The sequence below is a fragment of the Nansenia antarctica genome (genome assembly GCF_963989245.1).
Source record: "Nansenia antarctica genome assembly, chromosome: 2".
In the NCBI taxonomy this organism is placed as follows: domain Eukaryota; kingdom Metazoa; phylum Chordata; class Actinopteri; order Argentiniformes; family Microstomatidae; genus Nansenia; species Nansenia antarctica.
The window spans coordinates 51807786-51834850 of NC_137675.1; the positions used below are offsets into that span (position 1 = coordinate 51807786).

A 27065-nucleotide genomic window follows, 5' to 3' on the forward strand; every position below is an offset into this window, starting at 1 on the left:
AGCACTCGACACATCCTGGACTTCGGAGAGGAGATTCTTGTAGGGCTCTTCAAGTAATCTGTGACTGACTCTCTGCTTGACGAAAGGCACACGACTCAAGGCATCAGCGACAACATTCTGTGGGCCTGGCACGTACTTGATGTCGAAGTTATAGCTCGCTAACTTAGCCACCCATCGTTGCTCACAGCAGTCCAGCTTGGGCTTCGTCATGATATGAGTCAATGGATTATTGTCCGTCCAAACAGTGAAATCCTGCCCCTTCAACCAATGGCTGAACTTGTCACAGACACTCCACTTCAAGGCTAGGAATTCCAATCGATGGGCTGGGTAGTTTCTCTGAGACTGAGAGAGGGACTTGCTGGCGAATGCGATTGGCCTCGCTCGGTCTTCACCCTCTTGGATCTGCGACAGGACAGCACCGATGCCATCAAGGGACGCGTCCGTTGACAGCATGAAGGGACGGCTGAAGTCAGGGTGAGCCAGGACAGCCGTCTCAACCAGTGCCGTTTTCAGCTTCTGGAAAGCCTGCTCCGTTTCGGGGGTCCAGTCAGTAACATTCAACTTCCTGCTTTGGGACCTTTGTTTGGACTGTTTCTCCTTCCCTTTTCTCTTCTGGCCCGTCAACAGAGAGAAGAGAGGCTTTGCAATAGCGGAGAAGCTAGGCACAAAGTGCTGGTAATAATTGATCATCACCAAGAAAGATCTGATTCGTTTCTGTGAGGGGGTTACACCGTCCGCTTCCATCAGGTCAGCACTTGTCATCTTTGCGATGCTCTCAACTTTGCTGCGATCAGTCAACACACCGTTGTCATTAATTATGTGGCCGAGGAATTTGACGGATTTCCGGAGAAAAAAACACTTCTTGGGGGCCAATTTCAGGTTATGACCACGCAGTCTACTGAACACCATCTCCAAGCGTTCCAGAGCTGTCCTCTCATCAGGGGCGTACACCAATAAATCATCCAGATAAACCAGTAAGCTCAGATAGTTCTGGTCTCCGAAAATGCTAGTCATCATACGCATGAAGCTCCCAGGACTATTACAGAGGCCCTGCGGGAGGCGATTATACTCATACAAGCCCATAGGTGTTGTAAAGGCAGAGTACTTTCTGTCATCCTCGTGTAGTGGCATGTTATAAAACCCTGAGGTTAGATCCATAGTACTAAACAAGGAGTTACCTCCAAGTGCAGCTAAGCAGTCGGCCTGGTGAGGGAGAGGGTGAGCATCTCCCAGGGTCCTCTTGTTCAGCCAGCGAAAGTCTGTACAGATACGGAGATCTCCGTTCTTTTTCCATACAAGAACCAACGGAGATGCATATTCACTGGTTGACTTCCTGATTATATCTTTCTCCTCCATCTCACTCAGTACTTGGCGCAACTTCTGATACTGACTGGGGGGCACTCGTCTGAATGGGAGCCGGAATGGCCTGTGATCTGAGAGGTGAATGCGATGTATGAAGCCCTTTGCCTCTCCACAATCCAGGTGATGGCGTGAGAAGATGTCCTCGTAGCGCACAACCAGGTCAGCCATCTTGCTTCTACACTGTTCAGACACGTCACAGGAGTGTATGTCGAGCCCACTCAATCCCATGTACTTCAGTTCCTCATCAACAGTGCGGGCCGCATTTTCACTGGACGGGGTTACTTGACAGCAACTGAGTAGTGGGACCTCAGCAGGTCCGGTCTCATCCATGTCCTCGAGCGCAATGCAGGAGAAGACGTCGGCCAATTTAGCATTGCGTCTTACCAAGACGGGCCTGTCGGACGAGTTGATCAGCTTCAATGGAACCCATCCGTCTCCCCCACAAAGGAGTAACAACTCTGGCCACCAGAACCCCTCTTGGAGCTGAGCGACACGATGTGGGCTCTGTCGTCACAGCGCTACCAGGAGACACAATAGTGGACTTGGGTAGCTTGCCCCACATCAGGTACTCCCGACCAGGCTCAAGACACACGGCTGAGTTGCACCTGACTGTGCCTATCTTGTCAGGTATGACGTCACCTCGCCAACGGTTCAGACCAGCGAGCATCGAGAGAAACTGTTCAGATTCTGGATCGCCAGCAGGACAGGGCGTAGACACAGCCTTCCAGTAGCCATCACATTGCTTATACTGCCGGAGGATATATTTAATAACATTGGTGCCTAGTATCAACTCATCATGCTGGCCTTCAACTACCAGAGTGGGAACCATAATCCTACAGCCATACACCTCCATTTCCACGTTGAAAGCTGACTCAGGCTTGACACGGCGACCACCACAGCCAACAAGCACCACATTTGAACTGAACTGGTTATGTTCTGTAGCAACTCCAACCTCTCTAAGCTTTCCCTCTGCCGTCTTACTCATTGTACAAGCCATAGACCCACTGTCTAGCATAGCATTCAGAGTCACTGTATTACCAACTGTCACAGGTGTGTAGAAAAGGCTGTCACTACCACTAATTGTATGTGTATTCTGATAAACAATATCTTCAGAGTTATCACTTGAGCTTTTGAGAGCTATATACACTGTCTCAGCACTAGATTCGTCCTCACAATGGGAGTTTACTTGGCGACCTATACTTTCTCCCTCTGAATACAGGCCACCTAGTTTCCCTGAGGCTGAGGTGCTCGGGACGACCTGGTGGGACACTCAACTTTTGTGTGACCTGGGGCTAAACAGACAAAGCACAGCTTCTCTGACATGCAGTGTGAGATGGTAGTGTGTCTACTGTCATCACAGACTCGGCAGGCCTTCTCACGGGCGCCACCCTGGTATCTTCCGCCACGAGGAGCACTGTCACGCTGCTGCACTTTCCCCATCATCTGCTCCAGCCTCTCCATAATGCGAGCAAGAATCCTGTCTTCAGATTGCTGAGTGTTCTGGGCCACAGCAGTCGCGGAGGAGGGGCACGGAAGCTGGCCTAAAGCATGGTCCTGGGAAGGAATGAGGGTAGAAGGCGGACACTGTGTGTGGTACACTGGACTATGGGCAGGAGCAGGGGGGTACTGGGTGGAACACTGCTCAGACACAGACTGAATCGAAGGCTCTGGATGAGACTGCACAGTGTGGAGGGCGGTGGCATGGCTCTTCAAAGGCACAGAACTATCGGTCCTGCCAGAGGCTCTCAGCTCTCTCTGATAATTATCAATCTTCAACTGTATGTCTCGTGAGCTCCACTCCTCAATAGCCTTGCATTCCAGAATACGGGATAGTCCAGAGTCCGGGCAATGCCTGACAAACATCCGTGCTACCTCTTCACCCATGTTCTCCATCCTCCTACCTTGTCTGCGAAGGCCCTCACCAGCTACATCAGCTGCTTTGTTGATCCTCAACCAGTAGTCTACAGGGTTCTCATTGGGTCTGGGTAGAGTGGCATAGAAATCTGACAACGGGAGGCATGATGACACATCACTGAAGTACTTGAGAAGGATATCATAGATGAGATCAGGGTTCTGCTTCACATCAAGTGTCTGATCGCTACGCAAACCAACCCTCACGACATCCTTTGCCTTACCCATCAGCCTTGCCAGTATCTCCTCAGCCTGTTCATGCATTGGACATTTCTGCTTTCTCAGATAAGCTTTAGACATGTCAATCCAGTCCTGGACTGAACACTTATCAGAACTATCACCTCGGAACATTGGTGGTTCCCTGTCTGATTTTACATTCACAGTAACGCGCGGAACCTCCTGTCTAACAACATTAGGATCAGTTACAGAATCTGGAGGCGATGTGCAGTTGAGGTGTGCACTGCTCATACTACTTGAGTGAACTACACCAGCTGAAATTAACTTGGTTACAATGGACTCGCCAATCTGAGCACCTAGCTGACCCATCATGTCTGAAAGGTGATGAAGAGCTTCAGTGTCATTAACACTGGGTGTGGATGTGGGAGGAGCCTCCCCTGTAAACTGCCCGACAGAAGCACAACCTGGGTCCTGACTTGACCCTGTGCCTCTACCACTGTCAGTAAACAACTGGGAACACCCCACCTCCCTACTATTCAACCCACCGATGACAGCACTGTCAGAAAAGCTCTGACATGCCCCCCATGCACCCCTCCCCATAGGCAACACTGGACTGGCAAAAATCTCATCATTAAAACCTGGCCTCTGAGCCATAGTGGTACAGACTTGTGTTGTGTAATATTACTGAATGAAAAATAAATAAATAATAATAATAATGTTTAAAAAAAATATAAAGTTACAGCAGGACATAAAAAACAAAACAATCAAAGCACTTTTTAAACTGATGTAATCACAGACCTCAGACTGAATGACCATTTACTATAATACTCTGACCACACTTGATCTATCACACTAAGACCTGGCATCCACGCAGCATCCACGGAGATCGGCGTTCAGCTGATCTTGAGATCGACGTGTCACGGCACCAGTGTAACGATGGTCAAACAGGCAAACTTCTTTCAACCAATTATTTTTATTGATCTGCATGGAAGACATATAAAACACAAATCTTCCTCTGGTCTGCAACTCTTGTGAATCTATTCAGATGGCAGCCATATTCTGGTTGTCCCACCGTGTATGTATATTTCACATCAGGATAATTTGTTTACAGAAAGAACACAAATTTCCCTCAAACATTACAAATAACAATTACAACCAACATGTGGAGCAACATACCTGCATGGAAGACATATAAAACACAAATCTTCCTCTGGTCTGCAACTCTTGTGAATCTGCGCATTCAAAATAACATACAATAAATGTTCACAAACATACAATCCGTGGACGAAACTATACAGAAATCATCACAATATATGTAAAAACAAACAGCACAGTACTAAACCAACATTTTCACCTTACATTACAAGATTCTCCACACAAATAATAAAATACGAGGAGCATTTTACATCGCGCACATACCTATTCAGATGGCAGCCATATTCTGGTACCACCGTAACTATGGCAACAACAGAAGGACAAAAGAACGCGCAGACCTGCAGTACACCCAAACTCCAAAGGGGGCTCCAACAACAACCAGGGCTGCTCAAGCACGGCGAAACTCATCTACATTCACCACAACTAAACATACATTCCCAACTCTGTTACATATGCAAAGTTATAGATAAATTCACTGAAAAAGCTTAATGTCAAGCCCTGACAACACTATATTTGTACTTTGAAATTGCATGTATGTATTATGTATGTTACACTAATGTTTTTCAAACTACTGTTACAATTAATTTGGTTCCGTTTGTATTAGAAACTGTTATTAAACAGTTTATAAGAGTACAGTAACGTAATAGACTAGTGTTTCGATGCTAGCTCCGAAATGTTAGCTAGCCAGCTAGCCACCTCTTTGTTTGTGAGCCAGGGCCAGCCAGGTAGAAACAAACAACTGTTACAATTAATTTGGTTCCGTTTGTATTGGAAGCTGTTATTAAACAGTTTATAACAGTACAGTACCCTAATAGACTAGTGTGTTGATGCTAGCTCCGAAATGTCTCCGCTCCGCCTCCAATCTCTCCCAGATCCACGTCAAACTCCTGTCTGTTCAACCTGAAGTCAGTTGTCTGGAGCGGTCCTCCTGTACACTACAGCCTCAACTGTTGACCAAGTTGAACTCTCCTTTCATTGTGAGACTGCAGAATTTCTTTCAGAAAAAAAGGAGACAGTCAAAAATGTATGCTCCAGTCTCTCTCCCCGTTATGAGTGACTCAATTAATTTAGAATTTTGAAGTTTTCCCAATTGTCCCATTGTGATGCAATAATCCGTCGCACCACACACTTTTACAACATTTGCAAAATTTGACAGTGCGACAAAAACGCTGTGTGCATTGGCCATAGCGGTATTGAGATAATATAGAGATATTGAGATATTGAAAGTACTGGGATTCATCTTAATTATGTATTTTCCTTGTAGGGTTACAGTTTTGGATATACTGCCAACGCTGAGGTAGGTGTGGGATGCATTAAATGCTAATCAAATTTTGGTGGAACAACAGTCACAGTCACTTTCTGTAAGATTTCCCAAACATCAATACCTATGTTGTGTGTGCGTGTGCATATACCTGTACTCACTTCATATTATCTAATATTCCGCTGACGTGAGTTCAGCAGCTCCTGACACCATGTTTGTGTATGGTATGATGCAGCAATGATGACAGAGACGTGTATCAAGTTCAGCCATGTAATATCAAAGTGAAGGGAACAGGCACCTACACACGGGTCATGCAGAAACAACCAAACAAGTCGATAGCCGATGGCATCGATCTAAGTAGACCCGTAACACATATGTGCATGTGTGTTTATGTAACAGGGAGACTGAGGACCTGGACCTGAACATCCAGTGTGAGGCCTTTGAGGATTCCATGGCCGAGGATGAGGAGGAGATGGAGAGGGTGTACAGAGGCATCGACATGAGCAGTCACCAGGAGGTCTTCACCTCCCTCCTCACCAAAGTAAGCACTGGGGTAGAACTGATAGACCAGTTGATGTGCAACAGTTCAAATTGATTGAAGAAGTGTCATTCTTTTCAATATATTTATCTATATGCAACTTTCTGCAGCCTTGTACAATCTCTGTAACTCTTAGAATTCATCTCTTAGGATTAAAGGAGTACTTTACAAAACTATAATCATTAAATCACTTTTCCAGGTGGTCAATATAAGCTTGTCATTAGGATATCTAACTACCCACTTCCTCCACCTCTTCCTTTGTGTTGTCCTCTGCCTCCCTTAGTCCGGGTAATAATGTGAAAAAAATCATTACATTTTTCATAAAAGCATGAAACTTGGTACACTTGTACAGTTTGGGGTCCTGAACATTTTCAGACGTGGAGCCCTCGCAAAAAAAGTTCCTTTCCTCCATAGCCGAATTGAGTATTTTGCTTCCAAACATGATAACACCGAACAGATGATGTCTACCACTATGTTTTGAAGGTCAAGGATTATAATGGTACCATATACAACATCATAAAGTGTTCTGGTGAATAGTTAATGGTGAAATCAGTGACGTTCTGAGAATGATTTAAAATGAAATCGCAATATCTGAGAATATGCATATTCAATTTTCAAGTTTTACAAGTGTACCAAGTTTCGTGCTTTTATGAAAAAGTGAACGATTACCCTAAAATGTTGCACATATTAACCTCACTAGTAAGGCGGAATACCTCCCTCTGTCCCTTATCAGGTGAGCAGCTCCCCAGCCTCTGTCCAGCTGCTGTCCATCCTGCAGGCTCTGCTGCTGGTGGCTCCAGGACGGGGAGACGTGTGGCTGACCCTGGAGGCCCTGGCTGACCGTGCCACTCTGCTGGCCCACGACTGTGAGTCTCCAACAGGGATTACTTTTCTCTCAGGGATATTACCATTACGTATTATTTCTCGTTATCAATGATGGACTGTGGGTGGGAAACACCTGTGGGTATATCAAGCTGTGTAGGAGCTGATGGAGATTCGCGTTTTGGCTCCCTATTCTCTACGTTTTTGTTACTGTTTATATATTATTATTATTTTTTTGTTGTAATGCTGTTATTCATGTCTAATCTGAACCAGCTCACCCGATCACTTCAATCGGTAATGTGTATTGTCTATGTTCATGTCTAGAAAATCAATAAAAAGAATTACCGTAAGAAAGAAAGAAAGAGTCTCCACCAGGGGGAAGAATTAGATTTTATTAGGATCCCCATTAGCTGATGCAAAAACATCAGCTACTCTTCTTGCGGTCCACACAAAACCTTATACAAAAAAGAAGAAACCATCAACACACAAAAGAACAAATAACAAAAATAAAATATTTGTTATATTTAAATATAAAATATAAAAAAGATTATATTTTTAATAATAAAATAATGAGTCAGCAATGCGCATTAAGATATAATGTGAACGAACATGAGGTGTTGCTCAAACTAGCTTTATTCTGGGTTTTATAGATATGACCTGGAAGAGAGTTCCATACAACTGTAGCTTTATACAGCACTGCACGTTGTTTCGAATTTGTTTTGGAATTGTGTAGTTACCACTGGTGGCATGTCTGGTGGGGTATGTGTGTGCATCAGAGCTATTACAAACAGTCTGGGGGTTTCAGTACATTCATATTTTTTTTTACAAACGAAAGAAGTGATGATTTTTAAAGGAAAAGGGCTGGCCCAGGAGAGGTCTAGGATTCAGATATTGAGATCTCACTCCAGGAGAGATCTGTGTTTCAGTGATTGGTTCATTGATGGCACCTGGTAAATCACACACACACTCACACACACACACACACACACACACACACACACACATCACAATAAGATTGCAAAGTTAATCTCTTACAAGGTGTTAGTGTTAGAGATGGAAATTCAGCCCTAATAAGGTCAATTGATTGACTTTTAGTGTGTGTGTGTGTGTGTGTCTTTGCGTGTGTGTCCTGCAGCACAAATGGACTCCGCTGAATGTTTGATGGAGCGCCTGCTCTCTTCCATGAGACAACAGATCTCAGCCAGTCCCAAGACCAAGACCACCAACAGGGCAATCCAGACAGACTTGCTCGGCAGCACAACCAACCAATCAGACATGGCTTCCGTAACTCCCCCTCCTCCCCCTCCACTTCCTGCTGCTACCCCAAACCCTCCTCCTCCCCCACCCCCACCCCTGCCAGGCACCACTTATGGTGCACCACTTCTGGCACACTTTTGGTGCGCCACCCCTGGTGCACCCCCACCACCTCCTCCTTTACCTGGGATGCCACCTCCTCCTCCACCACCACCTCTACCAGGGATGGGGCAGGGAGGTCCACCTCCTCCCCCTCCCCTGCCTGGTATGGGCCCCCCACCTCCCCCTCCCCTGCCTGGTATGGGCCCCCCTCCCCCACCACCCCCTCCCCCAGGTATTGGAGGAGGTATTATTGTGCCCCAGAACGTGCAGTTCTTGGGGGCATCCTACTACGCTCCTCTCCCCAAGGCCAGCCGCTGTCCCACACTGCGCATGAAGAAGCTCAACTGGCAGAAGCTGCCCTCCAGAGTGGTGTCTGGTAAGAGGAGCCATCCGCCTTTGAATTAATTCTGCAAATACTTAATAATACATTTTAGAACCCTCAATGTTGATTCAGTGATGGAAGCATTTTAGGGAATGCAGTTGCAGTATGAGTTGGGACAGTTTAAGCTTTGATTTCTGAGTTTAAGCTTTGATTTCTCCTAGTTTATATAAATTAAAATGTGCGTGTTTGTGATGTTTTTTTTAAAAAACTGAAGGATATTTAGAATATTTCTCCTGTTATGTGTATTTGTGTTTGCAGTGTATTTACTACTTTTTTTCTGGTCCCCATCTCCCCCCTTTTTCAAAATCTCTCTCTCTCTCTCTCTCTCTCTCTCTCTCACACACTCACGCACTCACACACCCACACACCCACACCCACACACCCACACCCACACCCACACACCCACACCCACACCCACACACCCACACACACACACACACACACCCACACACACACACACACACACACACACACACACACACACACACACACACACACACACACACACACAGAAAGCCAATCCATGTGGTCGTCAGTGCAGTCTGATTCCCTGGAACCTGACTACTCCAGCATTGAGGAGCTCTTCTGTCTGCCAGTGACTGACTCAAAGGCCAAAAGTACCAACACTACGGTCAAACGAGAGCCCAAAGAGGTGAATAGTCATCCTGTGTTACGCCAACTTACTAGTTTTTAGTTTTAAGCTAAATTAATTGATCTATGTGGTTTAAAGTGGTATTTTTCTCACCTAGCTGAGAGTTTGTCATTTTTTTGGCAAGAAGAAATTGGGCTCTACAACTCACATTTAACAGAATGAATGACATTAAATTAATTCCTAGATTCACCCGATCCACCACTATTGTGTAACACCCACTAGGGTTTTTATCATCTCTTAAATATCCAGAAAGTGATAATCTTGGTCATCCTTTGTCTTTTCCTCTCCACAGATATCCTTCATTGATGCCACGAAAAATCAAAATTTGAACATATTCTTGAAGCAGTTCAGATGGTGAGTTTTGGTCAGGGACGCGGGAAGGGGGGTGCTGAGGGTGCTGCAGCACCCCCTAGCGGCAGGCAGAAGGAGCTCCTCCTGCCTGAATTTAAAAAATAAAAATATTATTCAAACAATAATTTAAAACAATATAATAACTATTGTTGCTTTTGGGAATAAAAATAAATGTGTTTTTTGTAATAAATGTAAAAATGTGTTTGTTAGTTTTAATGTTAGTGATCACATGGTCATATCTTGCTAGGGAATCTCTGAGTTCTTTAGCAAAAATGCTAAATCAGCCAGAACAATTGAAGTGGAGTTGGAAGAAGATGCTGAGCTTAACAACACTCCCATTAATGCTCTACTGTCGGACGTTGTTGAGAAAGAGCAACAGACGGCCAGAAACGTATTAGAACTGATATTCAGATCCATCCGATTCTTCGGCAGCGAAGGGCTTCCGTTAAGAGGCAATAACAATCGACATGGAGTGCTGTCTGTAATAATGGTCAACATCATGTTTGTGGACATTGTGGGACACTATGAGCTGAGTGGAAATTACTGTAAATTCCAACACATTGTTGGTAACATATTTAACGTTACGTCTTTGTAGTGTGTGGGTGCGTGCGTGCTTAACTATTATTGCCCGTGCATTGGGGCCCGTCGTTATGCCACTGTGTGCGTGTGAGCGAACGAGCAATCAGCGAGAGGGAGGGAGGGAGAGAAATCGTTATAATTTTTTCCCTGGCAATTTTTTTCCCTGTAGCGTATATAGACAGCACCTCAGCACCCCCAGTCAAAATACCTTCCCGCGTGCCTGGTTTTGGTTTGTGTTTTTCCAACTCCAGGCCGAAGGGTATATCTTGGTCTAAAGTAGCTTTGTATCGTTGTACCCTTTCCTGGATCTGCACTGAGTTGAAACTGAACTGGACATCTGAAAGCATATTCTTTGAAGGCATCCACATTGCATTCTACCATCCCTCAAATGGCTTTACTTGATGACTCACCTCCTTCTCAAGACATTGGGTGTGAAGGTCAGAGGAGAGGATGCTAGGATAGAAGACGTGAGGAGTCAAGGGGAAGAGATATGAAGTTGCTTTTTCAGCACAGTAAACAGGAGACTGTCAAAGAAGCCACTTTAGACTACTGAGATGCACCTTGTTATAATCAAAATCAGAATCGGTTCTTTTGATTGACTGCTCCAAGGAAGAGGAGAGATGTTTTCTGTTGCACAAGTGGAAGTTTATTGAAGATTACACATAGAGTACAAAGTAGTACTGCAGCAGCTGGACCCAACCCTGAGGCGATCTCAGAGGAAAGGTCTCTCCAAGTGTTCAAATCATTACATATATATTTTCATGAAACTCAGAGTCCTTCCCCTTTTGGCCCCTATGATGTAATAGCTGAAGATTAGAATGTTCTAAAACTATGAATTTAGTGTTGTCTTGTGTTAGACGTGAGAGTTTCTTATCGTTCTTACAACACCTAGATTCATGGCCATCAGATCCCAGTTCCCAGACAGTAACTTACAATGGGTCGTATGTGTTCTTAGGATACAATACTGATAATGTGCATATTAAAACAGGACAACTGATAAGATATGTAACATCATGACTAAGCAGCTGGTGCTAGAGAATGAACGATAGGACCTTTGAAAAATATATATCCTAACAACCTCAAGATATCAGTGTCAAACTAAGAAATTCATTGCCTACTTCTCCTGTTTCCCTCCCAGCTCACATAAAGACTTTGTAGCTATGATCCAAAATGGGGACCGTTCCAAGTTTGACGTCGAGGTGCTGAAACAGATGCAGACGTTACTGCTTACTGCCGGAAAAACATGAGGTGTGGATCACACAGCAACCCCTGCCAGGTTCAATTGGTTTAGCCCAAGTGGCCACACTATTTTTTAAATGTGTATTTCTAGTAATCATTTGCATGTAAGCTTGGGATAGAATTGCCATTCCAGTGTTTACTGCTAAACTCTTAAACTACTTTTCCACCTCTCAGATTGAGAACCTCAAGTCATACCAAGGGGAGATAGAGAAGCTGGCCGGTGTGGATCGGTTCTACCTCGAGCTCCTATCAGTTTCAGGGTATACTGTGATGCTCCATTTTTTGTGGGCCAGTCCCACTCTTTATATTTTATATTAGATAGAGAGAGTGAAGAAAGACAGGAAAGTAAGGAGTATGTCAACAGGGCATGGGCCAGATTCAAACCCATGCTGACTCATGCTGAAGGCCATGGTGCTAGACCACTGGAACACCGACTTGCCAAACATGTTTAACATGAAATCTTTGGAGTGGTTAAAATTAGTTCTAATGACTTCAACCTAATTGTATGTAAACTTCTGACTTCAACTGTAGCCACTGATTAATGAGCTTAGTTTAACTTTCTTACCACATCATCTGCACCTTTAATCACAATCAAGGAATTAGATTTCTTGTATTATTTTTTATTATTATTACGAAAAAACATCACTGCTGGCTAAATTAACCCACCTGCAACTTTATTGTGCATATTTACCCTGGTTGTGTGTTTTACCTTAGCTACACCATGAGGATCGAGTGCATGCTTCTCTGTGAGGAGACCGCTTCTGTGTTAAAGATGCTGCAACCCAAAGCTGAGCTGCTGGACGCAGCCTGTGAGAGTAAGTTCTGATTACCTGCCCATTAAGAAAGAAGAGGCCCGCACACAGTAAATACAGTAGGGGAAATACAGCACATCAACAATTTTTAAATTCACCATATTAGATTATTTCCATTGCAGCTATTCACATGAAATTTAGTCCAGACATTCGTATAAACGCAATAAAACTACTCAGGTAAACCAATTGTAAGAAGTCTGTTGTCTGTTGAAGTTGAAACATTGTTTGTGGTGCAGATGGGAGCATATGTTTACCAAGTGAGAGTGTTCTTTCTGTGTCTGGATTCTTTTTGAGAATCAAAATGTGTGCTGCCACCTTGTAGTGGTGGGGGGGCTTAGGGGGACCCTCACCCGAGGGCTCTATCGTCCTTGGGTGGGGCAAACCTGACTAAGAGCAGCACATGGCCCTCCAGAAGTGGGGGTTGCGCGTGGGGCCAACCACTCCACAGCACAAAAAGTTAAACTGGTTACGGAAACATTAACGACAAAACGAAAACACCACGGCTTGGGGAAAGAGGGGCTTCCACAGAGGAGGTATATGACGCCGGACAGCCAAAGCCGAAGGGACGCTGTAAGGCCGACCCCCCTGCTAACCCCCAGGACCATCACCAAGATCGCTACATGGAACATCAGGACCATGTTCGAGACCGGGAGGACAGTCCAGGTAGCACAGGAGATGAGGACCTATGGCATCCCTCTCCTGGGACTGAGTGAGACGAGGTGGCTGCAAGCGGGGCAGAAAAAGCTAACATCAGGGGAGATGGTGCTCTACTCAGGACACGCAGAAGAGGGAGCACACCACACAGAAGGAGTGGCCCTCATGCTGGCTCCAGAAGCTCAGCGCTCTCTAATCGGCTGGGAACCAGTGAGCCCAAGAATAATCACTGCTCAGTTTGCCACCCAGAGAGAGAACATCAAGCTAAATGTCATCCAGTGCTATGCTCCAACCAATGAAGGCACAGAGGAAAACAAAGACAACTTCTATGACCAGTTACAGGGTGTCTTGGACAGACAGAGAGGGGGCGATGTCACTGTTCTCATGGGAGACTTCAATGCCAAGATCGGAGCTGACAACACTGGGTATGAAGATATCATGGGAGCACATGGGCTGGGCCAGATGAACGAAAATGGAGAAAGGTTCGCAGACCTCTGTTCCATAAACCAGCTGGTCATAGGAGGCAGCAGATTCCCACACAAACGAATCCACAAGGCCACATGGATTTCCCCTGACAAGGTAACAGAAAACCAAATAGACCACATATTATGTATCAGTCGAAGGTTCAGAGGGTCATGCCAAGATGTGCGAGTGAAGAGGGGAGCAGATGTATCATCAGACCACCACCTCCTTCTGATGACTGCAAAACTCAGTCTGAAAAGACACCACAACACCAGCAACACAACAGCAAGGTATGACCTGGAACTTCTTAGGAACAGGGAAGTTGAGAAAAGTTTCCAGATAAGCCTCAAGAACAGATTCCAGATACTGCAGGACGAAGGAATGGAGGGAAAGGGAGATGTGGAGACCCGGTGGCAGCAGTCAAAGAAGATCTGGCTGGACACATGCGAGGAGGTCCTTGGGAGGAGGAAGACAAAACACCAGGACTGGGTCTCGGCCGAAACACTGCTGAAGCTGAAGGAGAGGAAAGGGAAAAAGGAAAGGATGAACATAGGTAAGACAAGAGCAGCGAAGGGAAAGGCACATGAAGCTTACAGCAAGACGAATAAGGAGGTGAAGAGGGGTTTCAGGAAGGACAGAAAGGCCCACATGGACAGTTTGGCCTCACAGGCCGAAACGGCAGCAGCACAGGGGAATATGAGGGACCTATACAGTATCACCAGACAGCTAGCAGGGAAGTTCCACCAGTCTGGTAAGCCAGTGAAGGACAAGCAGGGCAAACCAATTTCCAGCATTCAGGATCAGCGGGGAAGATGGGCAGAGCACTTCAAAGAAGTTCTTAATCAACCAAACCCAGTAGTAAGGCCAGACATACCACCAGCAGATACACCTCTACCAATAAATTGTGAGAAACCCAGCAGGGCAGAGATCAGACAGGCTATCAGGGCTCTGAAGTCAGGAAAGGCTGCAGGGCCGGATGGAATACCAGCAGAAGCAATCAAGGCTGACATCGCAACCACCACGGAGATGCTCCACAGCCTCTTCGCAACAATCTGGGAGGAGGAGAGGGTGCCGGAAAACTGGAAGGAAGGAGTTATTATCAAAATTCCAAAGAAAGGAGACCTAACCTGCTGCAACAACTACAGGGGAATCATGCTTCTTTCAGTACCAGGCAAAGTCCTGAACAGAGTGTTACTGGAGAGAATGAGAACTGCAGTTGATCCCCTACTTCGAGACCAGCAGGCAGGTTTTCGGAGTAACAGATCCTGTGCCGACCAGATTGCCACACTACGCATCATAGTGGAACAATCTATAGAGTGGAACTCCTCCCTATTCATAAATTTCATAGATTACGAAAAGGCCTTTGATAGCGTGGACAGAGAGACACTGTGGAAACTAATGAGGCACTACGGAGTCCCTGAGAAGATCATCTCCCTGGTCCAGAACACCTACCAGGGAATGACTTGCAGGGTCTTACATGCAGGCCAGACGTCAGACAGTTTCGAGGTCAAGACCGGAGTGCGACAGGGATGTCTACTGTCACCCTTCTTGTTCCTCCTGGTCATAGACTGGATAATGAAGACCATCACAGCGGGCAAGAAGGAAGGCATACAGTGGACCCTCTGGTCACAGCTTGATGACCTTAATTTTGCTGACGACCTGGCACTCCTGTCACATAGCTATAACCACATGCAGGACAAGACCACCCAGCTTTCAATCACATCCCTTGCAGCAGGCCTCAGGATGAACAAGGAAAATACCAAACTGATGAGGATTAACACCCCGAACACCACCCCCGTCATCATAAACGACAGACCCATCAGAGAAGTCGACTCCTTCACCTACCTTGGCAGCGTCATTGACAAGCAGGGTGGCACAGACAGTGATGTCACTGCTAGGGTAGGCAAAGCCAGAGCAGCCTTTATCATCCTGAAGAACATCTGGGCCTCAAGGGAAATAGTTACTCCAACGAAGGTGCGCATCTTTAACTCTAATGTCAAAAGTGTCCTTCTCTATGGCTCAGAAACATGGAGAATGACAAAGAAAACATTGCAGAAAATCCAGACTTTCATCAACATCTGTCTGAGGCGCATCTTCAAAATCAGGTGGCCAGATAAAATCAGTAATAAGGAACTATGGCAGAGAGGGAGCCAGGAGCCAGTAGAGAGCCAGATCAGGAGACGGAAGTGGGGATGGATTGGTCACACCCTGCGCAAACCAGCAGCTACCATCACACGACAGGCCCTGACATGGAACCCACAGGGAAAGCGGAAAAGAGGAAGGCCCAGAAACAGCTGGAGGTGGGACTCTGAGGCGGAGTTGAAGAGGCAGGGTACCAGCTGGGGAGAGGTGGAAAAGAAAGCCCAGAGCCGTGATGGATGGAGAAGAGTCGTTGATGGCCTTTGCTCTGCAAGAGATTCAACGGCATAAGTAAGTAAGTCATTCTTTTTGAACAAATACCTGTTCACCAATTTTTTTTAGGATTTGCATATCATCTTTCTATGCTCATGTTATTAGCTGCCAAGTGACCACCCCCATCCTCCCTAATTACAGAGTACATACTGTACACAGTAATGTTTTCGCTAGCTCTGTGAATATGATGATAGGATATTTCCATCTTCAGGTTTGACGGAGAGCACTCGCCTTCCAAGTTTCTGCAAGCTCATACTTGACATTGGAAACTTCCTCAACTATGTAAGGGCCTGACAACACTCTGCACGCACATGCGCGCACACACACACACACACACACACACACACACACACACACACAAATACAAACACTACCACAAACTGTATGAATTCATGTTTTCACAACTTGGAAAGAGATTTAAGCACTGAATTCGTTATTTTGCCCATAGGGGAGTCACATAGGCAATGCAGATGGCTTCAAGATCAGCACCTTGCTGAAGCTCACAGAAACCAAAGCCAACAAGTCCCGTATCACATTGCTCCATCACATCCTGGAGGTAATTAGGTTATTTCTTTCTTACTTTCTGTACTGTACATGATTGTTTACCAAAAAAAGAATGTGATAATAAGGGTTTGGGTCAATTCTGCTTCAATTTGTTTTACTCTTTTCTAGGAGGCGGAGAAAACCCATGCTGACTTGCTGAACCTTCCGGATGATCAGAGATCTGTGAAAAGGCTGCTGGGTAATGGGGGGAGGGGGAGGAATCCTTTACTTTAAGCAGTTCATTAATATTGCTTTCTAGAATACTGTGTGCTTATTACTGTGTCACATTATTGATAAGGTCAACTGAAATGAGGAAAGGTTGCTTGTGTTATTTTCCGCAGAATAAATGTGGATTATATTCAGGCGGAGTCGAGCTCACTGGTCAAACGGTTGAAGGGTTCTGAGAAAAAAGTGTCCTGAGAAAAAAGTGTCCTCTTCTTCTCAGGAGGATATCAAGCAGCAGTATCTCACTGCTATGAAGGTTGGGAGCTCCTTTTTGTAGTTATTTAATTATATATATCTATCTCCCTCTCTCTCTCAAGCTCTGGTAGATATTACATACTCCATACACACTCTGGCCCAATCCCAATACACCCCCTACAATTTAGCCTACCCCTCCATTTTGCACATTCACTTAAGGCTGATTTGTGCATAACAGTCCTGCATTTTGACATGTTTCCATGTCACATTTCCCCCCTTTGATGGCATATGACGCCTGAAATGTAACTACTGATGATGTATCAGGGTGTTGAAGTGTTGTCCCATTTCATTGGGGAAGATTTAAACCACTACCCTTTTTTGTATGTATTGTGGCAAAACTAAGACAATATTTTTGTGTGTCTAAGACCTCATGAGAATCATTCTGGCTGCTAGAACTCTCCTCGCCACCAGATGACTTTGTGGTTGTTTCAAACCAGCTCTACATTAATCGTCAGAGATCATTGGATTGCTAGATCATAAATAAACATCCCAGTGAAATGGCTTTGTAGGGGAACCTGGAGGCCTGTGAGGAGCTGCAGGAGCTCTTTGCCTCCATCGAAAAGAAGAAGGAAGAGCTAGTAGAGTATCTGTGTGAGGACACGTCCCGCCTCTCACTAGAGGAGCTGTTCAACACCATCAAGACCTTCAGAGGACTCTTCCTTAAAGCAATCAAGGTGAGAGATGCGACTAACTCAACAAGAGCAGGTTTCCACAGCGATGCCGGTGCGTGCCAATGACAGCCAGAGCTCAAAGCCCGGTGCTTCAAGTCAGAACAAGCCTATTTACATTTCCACAGCTGGGCTTTCTTTTTTTTGTGATCAAGATTTTTTATTGCTTTTATCAACACATAACAACGACAATACAGAACAAGAAAGGAAGGGAGGGAAAAAATAAAGAAGACAAAAAAGAAAAGGGGTAGTGTAGCAGACAAGTCACAGCCAAATAGTAGAAATACAACACAATCCGGATTGGGGTAAGTGGAAAATCAAATCATAGAGCAGTCAAGTTAGTCAAGTTCAATGAATAAGCCTTCCATGCATCAACTGTACTGGGCCTTGCTTTGTTCAATCTGGCCGTTGTGCACTCAAGATTCACAATCCTCTGTAAAGAGTAAAACCAAAAAGTGTTCATACTGAAATCAGGTGTTATCCAATGTTGAAGAATAGTTTTTTTTGCAGAGGTGAAACCAGCAAATAGCATTTTCTTTTGCGTAATACTTAAATCGAAATCAGAGTCATCATTGAGCAAACATAAACATGGATTAGGAACATAGTCAATCTTAAATAACTTGGACATTACAGAATTGACATGGTTCCAAAAGTTGGCCACGACTGGACACTCCCAGAACATATGGAGAAATGAACCCGGTGTGGGGGTAGGGCAGAATTGACAGTAGTAGTTGGGTTGTAGTTTCATTAAGTATCTTCTATATGGTGTAGCATAGGCCCTGTGGATGACTTTAAAATGAATTAACTGATGAGCTAAGTTTTTGGAGGTTGAATTGAGATTAGACCATATTGTGTCCCAGTTTGGGTGGAAATCCAATTCACCAAGCTCTCGGCTCCATAAAGCCTCAACCGCAAGTGGTTTTTTAATTGCGTCCATTAGATTGCGATATATTCTGGATACACAGCCACGAGAGGTTGGGGTATGTTCAATCCAGGCTATCATGGGGTGAGTTGGAAGTGGGGAGCGCCAAGGCACTCCATAGGCCTTGAGTGAGGACCTCAGCTGTAGATAGACAAAATATGATGACGCTGGAAGGACAAACTTAGTTTGGAGGTGCTGGAATGAAACTAGGCCATCATTGTCATACAGGTCTCTGAGAGTATTTACACCCCGAGAGCTCCATGTTTGCTGGGTGAATGGTCGGTTACCCGACATTAAGTTTTGGTTATTCCATAGAGGAGTGGAGGAACAGAATCGCAAGGAACCTCCCATGATTTTCTCAGACGCTTTCCACACCTTAAGGGCGTTATCTATAATCCAACCAAATCTATGACAGAGTCCTACGTCCAGTGCCTGAGAAAAGTAAGTCCTCTAATCTGACTGGACTGACCAGGCCTGCCTCTATTGACCTCCAAGGTACTTTTGAATTTGGATTCACCCAGGTGCGTAAGGCTTGAGTCTGGAAAGCTAAATAATACATCTTAAAATCTGGAATTGCCATCCCACCCGACAATTTGGGTTGTTGCAAAGTTGTAAGACGGATTCTCGAGCGTTTGCCAGCCCATATGAACCTTGAGACCAACGAATTAATATCATCAAAGTATTTGGGTGGTGGGGGTAATGGTAACATGGAAAACAGGAAGTTGATCCTTGGCAAAACATTCATCTTGATTATCGTGGCTCTGCCCTGAAGAGATATTTTGAGGCTATCCCATCTTTGAATGTCCGTTTTGATTTTGTTCAAGGTTACATCAAAGTTGTCTTTAATTATCCGCGGTATGGTTGGGTATATAGTGATGCCAAGGTAAGTAAATTTATCTTTCACTGGGATATGTCTAGGGAGACAGGAGGTTCTTGCTGAAGGACTAAGGGGCATTAGAATTGACTTCGTCCAGTTAATCTTATAGCCTGACAATCTACCGAAATCTTCAAACATTTCTAACACATGGGGGGCAGAAGTATCAATATTATCTAGAAATAATAGAATGTCATCAGCATATAATGAGATGTGGTGGCTATGATCTAGAATTGAAATGGGGGAAATGCAAGTACTCTGTCTGATGGCCTGGGCTAAGGGCTCAAGAGAGAGACAGAACAAGAATGGTGACAATGGGCAGCCCTGCCTCGCTGAGCGCTCCAGTTGGATTGGAGGGGAAATAACATTACCTGTGAGAACAGAAGCGGTTGGTGCATTATACAAAGTCTTAATCATAGCAATGAAATTAACCCCAAAGCCAAGATGGTCTAAAACAGCCCACATGTAGTTCCATTCAAGCCGATCGAAAGCCTTCTCAGCGTCAAGCGAGAATACTGCACAGGGGCTGGGAGAGCTATCGGTTAAATTGATGATATGAAGCAGTCTGCGCATATTGTCAGATGCAAGGCGTCCCTTCATGAACCCTGTCTGGTCTTCACTGATCAAGGCGTCTGTTACCGCCTCCAATCGTATAGCCAAAACCTTAGCATACAGTTTCTGGTCACACGAGATCAGGGAGATAGGCCTGTAGCTAGAGCACTCCAAAGAGTCTCTCCCCTTTTTTAACAAAAGAGAGATAAGGGCAACTTTTTGATCTCTGTGAAAATCACCTCTAGATATAGCATCATTAAAGGAGTCCATAATAAGAGGACCTATCAACTCCCAAAGTACTAAATACAGTTCTGGTGGAAGACCATCTAAGCCCGGCGATTTTCCTTTCTGTAGAGATTGAAGGGCATTGTGTAGCTCCTTTAAGTCAAGAGGGCAGTCAAGAACTTCCCTTTCAGTCTGTGATATCTTAGGTAAATTGAGGCCATGAAGGAACGCCTTGCAGCGAGATGTATCATAATCTATGTCAGATTGGTACAGGTTGGAGTAAAATGTTTGAAATATACTATTCACAGCTTGGGGAGCAGTATGAACAGTGCCCGCAGAGTCTCTAATAGCATTTATAGAGGCTTTGCTTTCATTCTCCTTCAGTCTCAGTGCCAATAAGCGGCTGGGCCTTTCAGCATCAAAATAATATCTCTGTCTCGTTCTATGAAAGATAAATTCAGCCTTTGAGAGAGATATAGCATTATATTCTCCTTTGAGACAAGCGAGCCGTGTGGCTTGATCTTCTGTAAAATTTTGTTTTTGTAAATGTTCTACTGTTTTTATTTCCTTCTCTAGCTCATTAAAACGCTTGTTACGTGCTTTAGAGAGAGTGGAGGAGAACGAAATACAAAGGCCCCTGAGAAAACATTTGGTTGTTTCCCACAAAATTTGAGGATTGTCACACTGTGCTCTGTTTATAGCAAGAAATACTTCAAGTTCAGCTTTAAGAAAGATCGAAAAGTCAGGGTTTGTCAACAAAGTGGTGTTAAACCGCCACCTAGTGGCCTTGTCAGTATTAGCAGAGAGCTGAATCTTGCATGACACAGGTGAGTGATCAGACAACAGTATTGGCAGAATATCAATTGGGGACATGGAGGGAATGAGGGATGGGCTTACAAAAATGAAATCAATTCTGGAAAAAGATTTATGTCTGTTAGAATAAAATGTATAATTTCTGGCCTTATTATTCTGAATTCTCCACACATCAACAACGTTTAAATCCGTTATAAATGAATTTAGAAGTGCAGTTGATTGTGAGCTTACATTAACTGGAGAGGACCTGTCTAATGAGGGATCGAGGACAGAATTGAAGTCACCACCTACTATTAAATGATAGCCTACAGAGTTTTCTAACAATGTGTTACTGATATCTGGTAGAAACTCTGCGTCGACTTCATTAGGGGCATAAATGGAGGCTAGCATCAATTTAACCTGGTTTATTCTCGTCTTTATGTAAACAAATCGGCCCTGTTTGTCATTTCTTATCTGATCAAGAGTCAAATGCAACCTCCTGTCAACCAAGACGAGCACACCCCGGGTCTTATTTTGAGCGCAAGAGTGCGCAATAACTTTTAAATGTTTGTTCTGAAAACGTGTAACGTCACATTCCTTAAGATGTGATTCCTGTATTAGAGCTATGGAGACTTTCTTACGGTGGAGGAATTCTAGAATCCGCGTTCTCTTTATAGCCGAGTTAAGCCCGTTCACATTCCAACACATAACAGTTAGGTCAGACGCCATGGGATTCTAATGAGCAAATACAGAATATCTGAATGAAATGAAAGTTCTGGTCATGACTACTTAGTATTTCTATCAGTACAGTAAAAGTCCAATCCGTTACGCGACTTGTCCGTTGGGAGGGGGAGGGAGAAAAACAAATGAAGAGAAAAATACAATGTACAAAAAAGTTAGCAAACCGCGAAGGTAACCTACAGGCTTGCCAAAACACAAACATTCTCTGAGACGTGACTCAGTCTATTGCAACGCTGTAGCCCACAAATCGGCTCAATACACCACCTGCTAGTTATAACAATGAGTCTTTATCGAACTTAAAGAATCATATCATCCCCTCAAAAAAAGGTAGCCTAGACATGGCATTAAATAATGAAAATAACGGGATATCAGCAGGCCATCATAATGGTGAAAAATGATAGTTTGAGATAGGGGAACATAAAAACCATACCTCGTTAGACCCAGCGTTAGTCAAAGTAAACATCCATAAGCAATTGCATATCCTGGGGGAAAATAAAGTAAAAAAGTCATTTCTATCGTTGAAATCTAAAGCAGTCCCCATGGCAATGTCGTGGCTGATTAGGTGGTCAGTTCCATCCCGTCACCATCCTCGATCACCGGATCATTGACAGCGGTAGAGTCCTCTCGGCCGGGCCGCCTGGCAGGTGTGGGTCGCACGGGTCCTGTAGACAGCTTCGTTGTTGGGTCGCGCCGCACAGCACCGGCGTAGGATTCGGATTGGTGTGGCTGAAGTGGTGACTTCAAGGATCGGATGAAGTCCTCTGCTCTGGACGGACAGTCGAAGGACATCTTATTGCCATCGTGCTCCATTTTTAGAATAGCGGGGTAGATTAGGAAAGGCTGCAGACCCATGGCATGCGCATCCTTTATAACCGTGTTGAACCCCTTCCTCTTGGTTGTAGTTGGGGCACTGTAGTCTGGGAAGAACAGGAGGGTGGATTTGTCTTGCTTCACTGGATATATCTTCCTAGCTTCCTTTAGGATGGTGGTCCTGTCCTGCCATCTCAGTAGACGGAAGATGAGGGTACGGGGGCGATTGCTGTTTTGCTCGCGGCCGTTATATATGCGGTGAGCACGGTCAATCTCGATGACTCGGCCAGCCAAGGAGGGAATCCACTTCACCAGGTTGGCTTTGAGGTAACCTGCAGCATCAGAGCCCTCCAACGACTCTGGTAAGCCTACCAGACGTAGATTATTTCGCCGAGCCCTATCTTCCATGTCAGCTGTTTTCTCTGTGAGTTGTTCCACCTGCTTTCGGAGTTCAGCAATGCTATGTCTGTCCTCGCGCACAGCCGACTGAACGGAGTCGATGCGGCTCTGGGTCTTTTGGGCTAGCTTAGCTTGGTGCTCGATATCCGTTTTCATACCTCGGATAAACTCGTTGGTCTTTTCGATGTCGATTTTGATTGAGCAAAGCTGAGGGGTTAGGATGGAATCCACAGCATCTTTGATGGCCGAAGTAATAGCTGCGTTCAGGATGGATTGCTGTTCTTGCAGCGCTAGCCTGATACCGTCAGCAATGGCGACGTCGAGGTCTTCTTTAGAGATGGATGTATCTTTACATTTCTTCTTAGTTGGAGAGTTTTCAACCTCTCTTTTGCGACTTCCCATAGCAAGGGATGTGGTCATTGCTGTTTCTAATATATTATTCGATAAATTGTAAAGTATTAGTGCAATTAAGTGGCAAATTGAGCAGACAAGAAGACTACGTGTGCATCGTCAACGAGTGGTCACGTCCACAGCTGGGCTTTCTAATCCCGTCTGTAGTATGATCTCCAGTTTGTTTACATTCTGCAATTCATATGGTGGCGAACTATAAGTCACTACCCATCTTCCGTCGGAGACTGAAGACCCATCTCTTCAGGTTACACCTTCACTCCTCACCTTCGGCATCTCCAACTGGTTCCACAGCTGCACAACAGCGGAGAGAAACGCGCTACAGAGAGTCGTGAGAACAGCACAGAAGATCACCGGCGCCCCCCTCCCCTCTCTGGAGGAGCTGTACAACACACGCTGTCTCAGGAGGGCCTCCAAGATCTCCAGGGACCCGACCCACCCTGGGCACGTACACTTTGTCAAGCTGCCCTCGAACAGGAGGTACAGGACCCCGGCCGCTAAGACAAACAGACTGAAGGACTGCTTCTACCACAGGGCCGTCAAGGCCCTGAACACAGAAAAGGCCTAAGTTCTGGGCCCAGGACAGTCCGGACGGATTGTATGGCAGCTAGTGCTGAGGCACAAACATGTACATTTTCAAGCCTGCAAACTGTGACACTTTAAAATAATGTGAAAAAATACTCTTTGTGCAATATGACAACCCTAGTTGACTATCTGTGCAGTATAGTACAGTGGATTGTGTACATAGCCTTTATTGATGTAAACCAGCTCCTTACCTTCTTTTGATTTTATGCTTTTATGCTTTTTCTATTAATTTTTTTTTTTTCCCTTTCCTAACACCAGGGGAGCCACCCCTCCTAAATGTCGTTGTTTGGTACCTGTACTGTAGCAATGACAAATAAAGTCCATTCCATTCCACTCAGTGATGCTCCTCCTGAGACATCTACTACCCCCCAACACTGCGTCTCCTGAGACATCTACTACCCCCCAGCACTGCGTCTCCTGAGACACCCGCTTTTCTCCTTTACTGTGTCCCCTACGACTTTTACTGCCCCCCTTGTACTGTTTCTCTGTCTCTCCAGTGTCAAAATAAATAAATACGTTTTTCCTTCTATCACGGAGACTGCCAATGGCCCCGGGCCTGAGCTAGATTACTCTTCCTGCTACGAATGGTGGATTGATGATTCACTTGCTTAGTCAAATGTATTGATTGTAAGTCGCTTTGAAATAAGGCGTCTGCAAAATGCCAAAAATGTAAATGTGAATCTATAAAGAAGACACTTGCAACTTTTAAGCAGCTTGTGACAATTTTATCTTGTACGGCTATTCAAATTCACAATTGTATTGTGTAGTTACACAATCGACACAGCGAGCTCCTTTCACGTGTGGTGTGTTTGTGTGTCTGGGACAGTTGAGAGAGCAGAGCAAGACTGATTTCAGTTGTAACAGATGGGCCTATACAGTTCCAATCATTCACTCCTGCCTGATGACACTTTGCTCCTATTGTATAAACGAAATCACCCACCTCCCATGTTCTTCTAAAACTAGTTGTTCCCCTTAAGAATCCCTACTAAAATACAGTACCTACTGTCAAGTTCCTTTGGGAGTGTAGTGTACACCATTAACATTTCATACTACAAAGGAAACCTCTTTAACATTTCGTATGTCGTAGCGTAATTATCCCCCAAAATCTAGCAGTTAGCGGTTTGAAAAAAACGCATTCCACAATTTGTTTTAGTGATAACATGTATGAATGCTGAACTGAGGCACAGTGATATGGTTTCACATGTTCATTATGGAAACCTGTTGCACCTTGTTTCTCCTCTCCTCTTTTCTATCCTTCCTTTTTCACCCCAGGACAACCAGACCTGGAGAGAGCAGGCCATCAAGGCAGAGAAGAGGAAGAAACAGCAAGAGGAGGATGACGCCAAGAGACCGAGGGGGGAGAACGGAAAAATAAGTGCGTGTAACCATGCCAAATACTTAAAATGACTCTCATCCGCCCATGTCATCATAGTCTGCTTCCCATTAGTCTGTATTCTATTACTAGGGCCTGGAGCTTTTCCTGGTCAAGTAAATTATATGGTCACAATAAGTTGTGTATCATAGCCCACACCCTGTATTTTTGTATTTTTGTATACTTCACTATATACAACATATTTATCATAGCCTGTAAAATTGCACATTGTATATAATCTCAATGTATATATACCACTGCACATATACATCCAGTCACCATTGTACGTCATTGCACATCACGCTACACTGTAAAAAAAAAAAAAAGTAAAAAAACGGTAAAATGTCTGGCAGCAAAAGTTGCCAAACACTTACTGTCAAATTACAGTAAAATAGTCTAATTCAAATAAAGTGGAAAAGCAATTAATTTACAGAAAAATATGTTGTTGTTTTTTACAGAAAACCACTGTTATTTCACCCAAAAACATCCGTAAAATTCAGCAGTCAAACACTGTTATTTTACAGTTTTTTCCTAAATTATTACGATCAAACACCTTCAATAAAGTGACAGAACTTAAAGTTCAGCAGTCAAACACTGTTATTTTACAGGTTTTTCCTCAATTATTACGATCAAACACCTTCAATAAAGTGACAGAACTTAAAGTTCAGCAGTCAAACACTGTTATTTGACAGGTTTTTCCTAAATTATTACGATCAAACACCTTCAATAAAGTGACAGAACTTAAAGTTCAGACAAACACTTTTATTTGACAGATTTTTTTCAAACAAAAAGCTTCAACTGCCAACTGCCATAAAATAACAGTTGTATTTTGGAATATATTAATACTTCACTGCTCAAAAAAATAAAGGGAACACATAATCATTACACTATAACACCAAGTAAACTGAGATATCGATCTGTCCAATTAGAAAGCGTAAACGATTGTTAAACAATTTCATCTGCTTTGGTGCAAATGAAAGTGACAACAGGTGGACAGGAGAGGCAACAGCAAGACAACAACCAAAAAGGGAATGGTTCTGCAGGTGGTGGCCACAGACCGTGTCCTCATCCTTTCTGACTGATTTTTGGTCTAGCAGCACAGCCTCATGGTTAATGTAGTCCTCTAGCAGCACAGCCTCATAGGTAACGTAAGAGGTTGAATCTTCCTCGTGTACTCCTCTTCTAGCACGGTTCTACATCCTGACTCTCTGTCTCTCCCCTCCTCCACCCCCCCCACATCCACCCCCCCACCTCCCCCACATCCACCCCCCCACCCCCCCACCTCCCCCACATCCACCCCCCCCCACCTCCCCCACATCCACCCCCCACCTCCCCCACATCCACCCCCCTCCCCCCCACCCCCCCACCTCCCCCACATCCACCCCCCCTCCTCCCCCCCCCCCCAGGATGGGTAACCACGGCAGCACCATCATCCTGTCCATCCACCAGCCCCGCTACTCCATCTACCGCCTGTTTGACAGCCTGACTCTGCTGGTGGGGGGGAGGCAGGTGTACCACGGCCCGGCCCAGAGCGCCCTGGACTACTTCTCTGACATCGGTGTGTGTGGG

The 27065-nt window shown here is 44.8% G+C and overlaps 1 protein-coding gene across 1 annotated transcript in view; it reads left to right on the top strand.

Annotated features, from left to right (window-relative positions):
* LOC308150254 (uncharacterized protein) overlaps positions 1-12611 on the top strand; it is a gene marked incomplete at both ends in the record, with an annotated part of 95890 nt that extends 83279 nt beyond the window's left edge. Inside the window, 2 exon segments of the mRNA XM_080523105.1 lie at positions 11960-12045; positions 12500-12611. Of these exon segments, the coding sequence (XP_080379231.1) occupies positions 11960-12045; positions 12500-12611 (198 nt within the window).
* Positions 12612-27065: the final 14454 nt, after the last annotated feature.